Source organism: Centroberyx gerrardi, chromosome 9 (genome assembly GCF_048128805.1).
Source record: "Centroberyx gerrardi isolate f3 chromosome 9, fCenGer3.hap1.cur.20231027, whole genome shotgun sequence".
NCBI lineage: Eukaryota > Metazoa > Chordata > Actinopteri > Beryciformes > Berycidae > Centroberyx > Centroberyx gerrardi.
The window spans coordinates 10,362,434-10,374,452 of record NC_136005.1 but is presented as its reverse complement, the minus strand read 5'-3'; the positions used below and the strand labels follow the sequence as shown (position 1 = coordinate 10,374,452).

The 12,019-nt window shown below is 41.4% G+C and overlaps 1 protein-coding gene across 1 annotated transcript; it reads right to left on the bottom strand.

Annotated features, from left to right (window-relative positions):
- Positions 1-912: 912 nt before the first annotated feature.
- lpl2a (lipoprotein lipase 2 a) lies at positions 913-7,292 on the bottom strand. Its single transcript, XM_071920514.2, has 10 exons — positions 7,049-7,292; positions 5,817-6,013; positions 5,201-5,380; positions 4,738-4,849; positions 4,374-4,607; positions 3,093-3,335; positions 2,524-2,644; positions 2,007-2,225; positions 1,448-1,555; positions 913-1,353 (listed from the first exon to the last, which is right to left on the bottom strand). The coding sequence occupies exons 1-10, from the start codon at positions 7,146-7,148 to the stop codon at positions 1,332-1,334; spliced, it is 1,536 nt and encodes a 511-aa protein (XP_071776615.2). The 5' UTR covers positions 7,149-7,292; the 3' UTR covers positions 913-1,331.
- Positions 7,293-12,019: the final 4,727 nt, after the last annotated feature.

Genomic DNA, 12,019 nt, shown 5'->3' with positions numbered 1-12,019 from the left:
CTCTTCCTCTGCTTTCAGTGCAAAAGTATAGCATTTCCACTTTTTCAAAAGGCTGAATAAAAATAAGTGGAAATTAAATCACAATGATTACAGTACCGATCTCTATAGAGCCAAGGTTTACATATTGCTTACAGAATTGTGAATATCTGACATTGGGTGACTGGAATTGTAATTATTAATATTAGAGCAATAGTAGATAATTAACAAATCACATGCGCAGAAGTCCGCAGAGGAAGTTTCATTCACAAGAACCTCATTAAAGATACCATAACACAAAGACAACACTGATATTATCTATGCCTTCTACCTCATACTGGACATCATATGCCTCTTAATTTAGCCACATTAATTGGACCATGGCAGACAAAACGCCAGGCACTTCTTTGAGGTAACAGCTTCAACGTAACATATCTGGCTGATGTGTACCAGTATAAATGCTGCAAAAAGTATTTATTACCATTCAACAAACATCATGAAAACAACAGTTCTTGCATCCTCAAGTGCTTCAGTAAAAGTCACAAAGTTCTTGGAATAATGTGCATTTCAGACCTAGTCAACGTTAACAGTCTTGCAGACCGTTTGAAACAACACTCACTGTACAAAATGCGCTCTCAGATGGAAAAAATAGCTATTAAAGCGCTGGGTTAAGACAAGTTCATTTTGCAACAGCTTACTTCTGGCAACCGTTTACAGTAAGGCACACTGAGACAGGTCCCACAGGCACGTAGAGTGCTGAGAACACACAGTGGTGAATGCTCTGCTAGGTTACCCATTAGTTAGATAATACATAAGGTTAGATAAATGGTACCCTATTGCATAAAACACCTTAAGAAACTCCTCAAAAGGTTCACTTGAAGGGTCATTTTTAAGAGCCCTTCAAGTCATTAATCAGTGTGAAGAATTTAATCAATTTTTTTTTCACAGAGGTCGCTATAAATATGAAATTCACCATCTTGCGGTGTGTTACACAATAGGGCAATGGTACCTCCAGAACCATACAGTATATCCAGTCATCATCTCTCATTATGTGAGACTCCAATGACTTTGTATAACATCCATCTCTTTGGAGTGTACACCAAAGATAATGGCATTTTTCATTTCGTACAATATTTCAGTTACAGTTATGTATCATAAAAACAGCTCTTACTTTACAAAATATTATACGATATTCACATTTTTTTAATATAAATAACGCACGTATTTCTGTACATATTTACAAGGCGGTAATATCTTTGTATAATTTGAGAACTAAAATAAGTTACAGCTGTATAAATTATTTACTAAGTGCTGAAATGGAGAGGAGGGCTGACAGGTGCGCCTTTTCTTCAACGTTAGTGGTTCGCCAGGGTTATTCTACAGACAAAGAAAAAATAATTTTCAATAAAAAGCTTTAACAATAATGCTGTTAATAATAATAATAATGAGGTCACGACAGAAGTTATCTCACCTCTTAGGAGTGTGTCTTGGGTTTCTCCTCCACTCATCCTTACATTTGACAAATGTGACTTCCTGCATTAAGCTCTGAGTCTGAGGGTCTTTCACACAGAACACCACCCTGAAATTAATAGAAAACAATTAAATGTCTATTGAACGAGCTTTTCACCCACTGCAATAGCTTCATCAAAGGCCAGATAAGGGATGAAAATATTCTACTACTACTACTACTACTCAGGGTTCCTACACAGTTTCAATTTAAAACTCCAGACTTTTTCCAGACCTTTGATTAGATTTGAAGATTTTGGTGTTCAGTATGATTTAGGCCGATAAAATTGTTAAATGTCAGGATATGTATGATGGTGGAGGTCTAAAACCACAACTTCCAACTTATCAAGACCTGGAAATTACCATATTGTTTTTCCATGCAATTCCAAACTTTCCAGACCTGTGTAGGAACTCTACTACTACTACTACTACAGTAATGAAATGTCTTCATAATCACATTTACATCATTTTTAGAGTTAGATGGAAAGTTTTTTTCTGATATAACTCAGTATAACTCAACTTACTTTTGCTGCGTCTCGCCGACTCGGATGCGGATCTTGTGAACCTCCATGCTGGCGGCGTCTGAGTCACCTGACCACCAGGAGGAAACCATCTTCAGCATGTTGGAGGCAGACCAGCCGTTCGTCTCCTCCCATTTAAACTTGAGCATCATGAGGTCGCCGATGTCCTTCTCTGTCACCAGCAGGAATGAATGAGTCTTGTTTGTCGCTATTTTCTCCTTCCTGCCAATAGGAGGGGTAGGAATGAAGAAAAGTGTGAATTAGTCGTCCAATCCTAGCCAATAAGAATGCTTTATTTAACTTGCCTCAATTAACTATGCAGCATAAACGATGACATAACCACAAGCCTAACAAAGAGGATGATATAAGATGTAATCGTGATACTCTTACATGAGCGGCTTTGAGCTTTTACTGCCTCATGCTACTGCTTTTGACTACTGTGCGAGTGTTATAAAACGACTGATATAACTTGTAAGATGCCACAATTCTCGTTATAAAGGATTTCAATTAGGCCGCTCACAGTTTAAGCTCCAGGTTCTCGGCCTCTCCTTTGGTTCCAAACAGCGAGACAGTGAGTGACGGCTCCATCTCCGAGCGGTTCACCTTGCTGGAGAAGTGGATTTTCAGCTGATAGTGATACACTGCAGGGGGAGAGAACAACAATCTGTTTTACACCTGGAATAGTTTAAACATGCATGTAGGCTATGGTAATGAAGCTGTTCTGATTTGGTTAAGATTGGAAAATTAGCAACAGTAATATGTATTTAGGGGACAAACTTTAAACAAGATACGCCCATATATATTGTCACTGTCAGATGAAAACCTTCCAAAATTTTCAACTTTTCCTGAAGCTAAGGAAATTAGCTTTGCTTTTAGCTTCACCACCATGTATTTTTTAATTTATCCAATGGGTTTTGAAAGGGTTTTATAAGCCCAAGGGTCGTAGAATTTTCTCAGCCCATGCAGGACCATGTAATCCCTCAGTTGAGGTTACAACGTGGTTTTCACATCAGCAGCAACAGCAATATGTTTTAACTATACAACTATCTTCTGTCATCAACAGCTCTTCTCCTGATCGAGCCCTCTCACCTCTGAAAGGCATGGAGGCTCGTGTCTTGGTGTACATCTGGACGTTGCGCGCCTTGCGGACCTTGCTGATGTCGTAGCCCACCGTGTTGCAGCGGCTCTTGCGGCAGCTGAGGCACATGCCGCGGTCAAACATGGCGTTGCTGCCGCAGCGGTAGGCCTTGGCCGCCTCCTGCTCGTTCAGCAGAGAGTCGATGAACAGGTGGATCGAACGCTCGTGCTCGCACTTCACCGCATCAGTGATGGCTGAGGAGGAACAAGGGAGAGAACAAGGTTTTCATTAAAACACATGAGCTTATGATTAACACATTATATTGGACCATAAACAACATGAAGAATCCCATTGAAAGTAATTGTCTGTATTGCTATATGGCTGAGAGATAAACCTAGAACCACCACCATTCCTTTTTCTGACCACACTCTAGAAAAATATCACTTTATATCTCGGCCTTTTCTTATCAGTGGCCCTACAATAAGACTGATGTTGTACCTGACCTGAAGACTTTCCTCAGCCATGTTTGTCTGTTTATTTTCAGATTGGTGTGAACGGGGCCATTGTGTAACTGACAGCAACAATGTTCAAGGTCAAGATCAAGGTTTCTTTATTAGTACCCAAGGGTAAATTTGCTGTGCACACGGGAGATTCAGCAATCCAAAGTTAAAAACAAGACATCACAGCAATACAGATTCATAAGACATCAAAACAAATACTTTAAAACAAGTATCATTATAATTTCAAAATAGTAGTAAAATATAAAAACTCCTAAGAAGGTCATGACAAAGTGCTTCTACACACACACACACTCACCCACTCCCTCAAAAGCTTAAAGTGCCATGCATGGGCGAAGTGCATGTTAGCTGCTAAGACAGATTAGTGATGACAAGCAGCAAGTAGCTACAGAGTTAAGCAAAGCTGCTGGAGTTACTGTGTGTGTGTGTGTGTATGTGTGTGTATGTGTGGATTGACGTCACTTGCCTATTGTAACCTGTTCAAAACAAAACATGTCATCCTAAAAGCAGTTACAGTTACAGTGTGAAATCTGTCTTTAGTCATATCAACAAACGACTCATTGTCTGCTGTCAGATTCTGTATGTTTCAGCTACTTAGCAGAATGATGTGTTACTCTGTGAAACCAAAGAACAACGCTGAGGCTCTATGTCAGATATATTGTGTAAATAAACATCAGTCATGGATGTAATGATCAAATCTGCTGTCCCATTACAGTCCAAAAATATAGCTCCCTGTCTGCAGTCAACATATTGTAAACTAGAAGTTTTTCTCACCAAATAATCCAAGGTTAGCGATCTTCTCCAGGGCCCCCCGCAGGTTGCAGCCCGGCTGGAAGCTGCCGCCGTTGGGGTAGATGTCAACATGACCGACAGGCTGCTGGATCCCAATGCTGAGACCCAAGGAGCCCCGTGTGAAGGTGTGGAGGACGTCTACAAAGTGAGCGTCGTCTGGGGAAAGGCGTCTGTGGGCGTGCTCCCCCTCGAAGTCAGGACCAGCTGGGTCTAGACCTGGAGACACAGAGGATCATCAGAGAGCAGCAAAACAAAACAACAGAGTAACAAGCCACAGAGATGATGATACACCAAATTAAAGATGTAGTATCAAATCTTATGTCTCATTAAGAGTTGTTGTGTTTACCAGTTATTCTCCCAACTTTGTTGGTGGCATGGCTACCAGCGAATCCTGCCACATGAGCCCCCAGGCTGTAGCCAATGAGGTGGAGGTTCTCAAGAGGAATGTTGGCGGTCTCCTAAAAAGCACATTCATGAAAATATGATTAATGAAGGCAACTCTGAGAAGAAAACAATGTAATACATAATCACTAGGATAACAAATTGCAACAGGTTTCATTCCAAAATGTCCACCATTTTGAAAACGGTGACACCTCTTACAAAATGACTACTGGTAAAAGTCACTGTGGATTATTATTGGGTTTACGAGCTAATTTAGGAGGTATGCATACAAAAGCATTATTTTAGATTATGTAATCTGAATTTTTGAAAAATTTAAGCATTAAAAAGAGTAATCTTTTTCCCCCAAAATAGATATTGATGGATGTAGTATTTTGGAATGAAACCCATGAAATCCTAGTCCCACTGACCTCTATCCAGTCGATGAAGTGAGCGATCTCCCGTCCGACCGCCTTGGTGTTCTGGGCTGCGACCACATAGTGGTTCTGGGCCGAGCTGAGCCAGTCCACCACTATGACGTTGGCTGTCTGCTCTCTCTCATACAGCGCTGATACTAGCTTGGCCACCCAGCTCTCAAACATACCGCTCACCTGTTGAGATGATAGACAAAACAAACATATAATGTATGACACAACATTATATTAAGGTTGTAAGTAGGTGCACTAATCAAAAGTGACATTTAGCGCAACTCTCTGAAATCTGGAGGTGAGGCTAGAATGATGTTGAGTATTAATGGCTGAATGGTTAAATCCAAGCCTGTTGCAGTTCATCTGTAGCCTACTGCATGTTCTTTGGTTACAACCAGTCATTGTTGCAGCTTGTCAAGAAAGCTAATTAAGTGAATTTGGCTAGACAGCTTGGCCAGTCATCGCACCGGAATTTGGTGAAATAGGGAAACAATCGACAGTCATGGGTGCTTAGTCAAAACCCAAAACACAGTCATGCAATCCAAGCCCTTGACAAAAACCGAACTGAGGGTTTTAAAGGAAGGAACAGGCTGCAACAGGTCGAAGGATCTCTGCTCACCGTCCATCCATGGATTACTAGGAAGGTTTTGGAGGTGCTGTTGAAGGTGCAGGCTGCCAGGGATTCAGGTTTGCCAGGAACAATGTAGCACAGGTCATCATCAGGCTGGGACGGTTTCCGGAGGGAGAATTTGGCAACGGTGCTGTTGCTGTCATCCTTCTGCTCAAACAAGTCTTTCAGAGGGTCCAGGAAGTTACCTGACAGACAGGAATGTTAACAAATGAGTTGTCTGAGTTAGGAGGACACTTTTCTCTTGTCCAAAAACTGACCATTTAGTATTCAAATATTCATAATTACAATAATAAAAGAGAAGAGAACAGAAGAGAAGAAAAAGAAAAGACCATGTCTAGCTGGTGTTATTGTCAGATGTGTAAATCTGAGCTGGGAGGTCCCGGGACGCCTGACTACCTAACTGAATGACTGGCTCCTATAAGCCCAGGCCCCTTGGGGCCCCTCAGTAAATGAGCCTCTGCCTTAGACAAGATCAGTCCTTGGGGGTTACTAGGGTTCACTTGGTCAGACAGCGCTCCATAGAAACCAAGAGTTTTCCCAGCTTTGTTCCTGCCACCTCACTGACAAATCTGCCCAAGTTTCAAAGTGGACCTGATACAGGCAGACTGGGTCAGCTGACTCTCCACTGGGGGATGTGCTGGTTTGGAGAGCTGGGTGGGGGGTGGGGTGGTGGATGCACGAGCCTCGCAGCCATTTACAAGGTTGCATTGCATAAGGGTTAAAGCAGTTATAGGGCCCATATTGTCATAATATATAAATGCTCATAATTTAACTTGGATAACACAACCCCGGGTCAGAGAACTTATATTTCTCACCCCTCCTGCTCTCCCATTTCCAATGTTGGCTACGTATCTGAGTGAGAGTAACAGTCTATAAACAAACTTTTCCATCTCGTCACTCACTGTTATAGCCAAGTGGGTAGAGGGAGTTGGGGTGCATTAGCCAACAACGTAGAAAGCCCAGTTTGGTCATTATAGAAACGCGATATAGTTCATATAGGCTATAGCCCATTATTATAATGTTATTCTCACAGCGGCTCCGTCCACTCTACACACAACCGGGACAGACAGGCACTGTAGCATAAAGTATAATTACATTTACTTCCCACGAGGTTTTTCACTGACAGCATCTGCAGCGACACAAATGAACAAATCCTTTTGTTCTGCAGAAAGTCTATGCATGAGTGTATGTATGGAGAAGAGTATAAGTTGGCAACTCACCAAAAATGGAATCGGCGAGCTCTTCTTCCAAGCACGTCACATACTGTACAGCTGCACTCAACAACACAAAGTAAAGACACCGAACTTGCCACCCTTTCATTTCTTTTAAAACTTGTTCTTTTGAGAGAAAATGTCTTGTCAAGGTCGCTTGCAGAGTTTCTCAAAACAATCAGATCTCAAAGCAGAAGAGATTTATATTCCTTCTTAGAATAAGTCCAGTGCGTCTTGTTGCGCGCAGCGCGCTGATATCTGAGCCACCTTGAACTGGCGGCTTCTTAAATAGCACCTCCGACTCTGGCGCAAACCCATTGGTTGCTGTCCCCCAGGCGGAGAATGGAAAAATGTGTGTTAAGTAAATAATTAGACCGTTTTATGAGTAGAGTTAACAGCAGTCGTTGGCAGTGTACGCTTCTCATTAGCCAGTATAAATGCATTAATGTTCTGTTCTGTTCTGTTCTGTTCTGTTCTGTTCTGTTCTGTTCTGTTCTGTTCTGTTCTGTTCTGTTCTATAAGGCTTGGACATGAACTCAGTTAGAACTCATATAGGCCCATTACATGGAATAAGGATCACACTTATTGAATTATTGTTGCACTCACTGATTGATTGATTGATTGATTGATTGATTGATTGATTGATTAATTACTGACTCTTTCTGCACTAAATGTGACGTCCTGTATTGTTGCTACATATCATAACTTGTGGATGTGACAGGTAAATGTAAATGTTTATATATAGCCTACCTGCACCGGACCTCACCAAGTCAAATTGCTTGTGCATGTTTTTAATGTGCCTGAGAATAAAGGTGATTCCGATTCTGATTTTTCTAAATTACTGTTTAATTGATTGACCAATAAATGCAATAGTGATGCATCTTAATTTTTTTTTTAATTTGTTAAAATGTAGACTGTGCCAAATCCATCCATCAAAACCATGTTGATCATCGTGATCTCTGCAGAAAACAGTAGGCCTGCACTTTATAAGCTAGGAAGAAAGTAGAATCAGAACTGGAAGGTATACACATTGTAATGTTCAACACCATTGCTTTTGCTCTATCATATAAAGGATAGCTTGTTTGGGCTGTAATTAAGGAACTACTGTATCTCATCTCCAGAAACGTACTTATAGAGTCCATCCATGGTTCTGTCTGACTGAGTTACCGGTCAGTTCCCTCGATGCAGCATGGGGAAGAAGGCCATGTGTGGTTTAGGACAAGAACCTGAGTGGAAAAAGGCTATGTTATGATGAGGATGGGGGTTATGTGGGGGGGGGGATCTGCACAGTAGCAGACCGATGATATCACTGCTCATTGACATGGTTGGCCCTCCCCGGCATTCCAGTAAGCAGGCAGAGTGGCTGGATGTAAGTGGGAAGCAAGGGGCCTCAAAAGGACATTTTGGGGGCCCCTTCCTCAGATCTGCTGTTTTCATGGCAACATGGAGCAGATAAGAGAAGCAATATAGAGGCGGGGCGACACAGACGAGGGTGAAGCAGTATTTACAAGTTATTGTTTCCACCGTCTTAATCTGCTCAGAGTACCCGATGGATGGGCTTCACCACTTAGGACAATACAATACAGGGCCAGAAAGTATATATCATTTGTTTGATAACTTCTCTGGAAATGTATGAAGCCTCACCCATCTGGTGTGCCAAGTAAGTTAAAAGAATTATTTGCAAATGTGAGAAATCAAATGGTGAAATCATTGAAACAATCACCAAATTTGTGCTAGAATCACTGACCAGCAAATATGAGAAAGAATAGTGAATGACACTGATATTACAGTGAGGTTCATAACTTTCAAACTTTCAGATCTGTTTATACTGCTGTTGGAAAGGACAGCAGGTATGAGGCAAAGTGTCAATATGATAGACCATGCATTCATGTGTGAAATCTGTCATTGCAACTAAACATGGTTAAATAGCATAAACTATTAGCCCTTGCCACAAGCAGCTGATGAATATAAATATTAAACCAAAGAGATTCCACTTTTTTGGATGTCATGTTGGAGTGCTTCATTTATTTACTGTAGGTGTCAATGCCTTAACTTGAACCTAACCTAACAGAAAATAAATGTTTCTGTTCATCCTTCCAAGTTCTGTGATTTACATTAGTAAGCATTATTTGTTCAACAGTGAGTCATCTGATTACTCAATTCAGTGGCTTCTGGTCGGACTATTGGGAAAAAATGTATTCTAGTTACCTACTAGGATGAACTCCCAGTGCCTAAACCACTTGCATGGTCATACCCCGGCACAGTTGGCCACTACACCACACTGTCAGTCAACAAAATACTTGGACAGTATGTATTATAACTAGCAATCAATAAAATTCTTGGCCAGCATGTATTGTAACTGGCAATTGCAGCGTGATATTGCGCCAAGATCTGAGTTTCTATTACTTTAAAATCTGTGCCTTTGACCTCTCATAGTATATAGATGGTGCCAAAATCTCACTGTGAGTAACAGGCCAATAATATTGTCACCTGCCTGCCAGGGATCACATGATCTCATTCAGGCAAGTGAATCTGGCCTCCATTGACTGATTGCTGCTCAACACCGTGTAAAGTTCCAGCAGATAAACTTCAGTCAGGAGGCTGATAAGCCTTCAGAATGGGATGGTTGCAAAGTTTGGCTGTTACTGTGACTGCCCGCTGCAGTGAAGTTCAAAGGCATGATGACACTTGTTACAACTGTTTATGTAATCAACCCCAATCCGTGATCACTGTTGAGCTGCCAACTTCTGTTGTTGATTGGCAGGGACAGTTTGGCTGTGGGAGTTAGGACATCGACCAGCCAGTCCCTGACATCTATAGATCTCCACTCCGTGCGTCATGGTGCATGCTGACAGTTCTGTGGGATGACAGGTGTTCATCCACTGCAACATGTGTATATAGTTAGAATGAACAATGCTGTGTCTTGTCAAAGTCAACATATCCAACATATCATACACAAAAAACAGTTGGTAAGCTGTTGAATAGGATCTGTTCATGCATACATCGCCTGGTAAAGCCACAAAAATAGAATAGCACAGCACAGACTATGTCTTTCGCCATGCGCCTTTGTCCCCATAATCCTTAACACCAAAATCGCACTGCGCTGCTTCATTGTTACTGACACACCTCCTACTGCACCTCTCCTCTCACTTGGGCGCAGTCAAGTTTACGGTGAGTCACCAAAATACCGAACGGGCACAGGCAAGAAAAAAACCTGTGCGCCCTGCGAAAACGCCACTTTGTTGGTGCATGGTTCCTTCAATAAACACTCTTTTAACTCAACTACTTTTATTTGCAAAACATCACAAACAACATTATTCTTGTCCTGAATCGTATTATATCTGCAAACAAAATCATGAACACTGAATAATACAGGACCTTTAATGTTTCACTGTTTCCCTGCTGCAACAGGTGGGACCTGCTGCAACAGGGAGTCTCTCACACACACACACACACACACACACTCTGGGGTCTTACCAGGAGTTGCTCCACTAGTGGTCCAGCTGGCCTGTAACTTTTCTACGAACATGACAACATTTTCCCCGAAAGGCAGCGACAGTGGAATTAGGAAAACAAATGCAGTCACTGCTGCTGCAGTTCAGATCCCATTGTCTTCAATTGTGGAGGCAAGAGGCTCGGCAGCAGTGACTTCACATGTTTTCAGGATGATGATATATTGCACAAATCCACAGCAGAGATTTGCTGGTGCCAGTAGAAGGATTGGTTTGATAGGGGATAAGCAGTAACTCCTCCACAAAGTCTGGAGACAACAAAATGTTCTGGTAGTTTATGGACTTCCAAGACTTCTTTCCAAAGAGCATTTCTATGAATGCCATGTGTTGCTGTTGCAATTTCAGGAAACCAGATCTTTGTGAAATGAAGAGATAGCACAGAGTATTCACTTGCTGGTGTGTTTTGTTTATCCTGCAACCACAATCTAAAACTCCAATTTTGTATGGCAAAAAACAAATAAACAATTATTTCCATTTCTTGTAATACACAAAGCCATTTCATATTTAGAGGTTAGAGAAGCGGGCCTATAACTGGAGGGTCACTGCTTCGAATCCAAGGAAAATATGGATGGGGAATGTGAATGAGTCATGCTCTCCCTTTTCTCAACAACTACTGCCGAGGTGCCCTTGAGCAAGGCACTACACCTCCTACTGCTCAAGTGGAGCTGCTTTTACTGGGCAGCTCCCAGGTGTGAATGTGTGTACATGTATATGGTACACACACTCACACATGTAGATAAATGTTAAAATATATATATATTTCAGCAATGCTTGTATTGTCTAGTGGATTTTAAACAAAATCTCTAATTGTAGCTCTTACCCACATGTGAAGTAAAAGCACTTGTGCCTCTTGGACACATGTTGGTCCAGTTTTTTCACATTGTACTCTGACTTCAGATGTGAAAATCTTAATCAGTGTGTTGTTTTTTTTCACACATGAAAATTTTTTCACATTTTCACCTGCTGTTACATACGTTTCATGTGTGAAAATGTAATATCACATGCAAAGCGACAGTTCACAGGGGAAAATGTCTTTTTCACATGGGAAATCTCACATGTTCACATATGAAAACCAACATGTGTCCAAAAAGCACATATGCTTCGAATTCACATGTGTATTTTCACATTACTTTTTTTGTAAGGAAGAAGTTACCAACAATATTTTTGTGGGCAAGACAGGGAAACATCTCTCAGAGCCAGATACATACAGAATTTCTAATGTCCCCTAGATTTCTTGAAAGCACCGCAGCACTAAATTCATCTCGTTCAATTCAAAGAAAAGAAGAAACAAGACACTTTTGTAAAGTTAAATAATTTCGTCTTGCATGTCTAGAACCAGACTACAGGTTGGGAACAGTCAGGTCAGTAAAGGCTACAGTACATGTTTTAAAAGTCATCTTTGTGGGATCAACAACACTTGTCCACCACCAACACAAAGCCATGAGGGAACGTTTCCATAATGACCGAG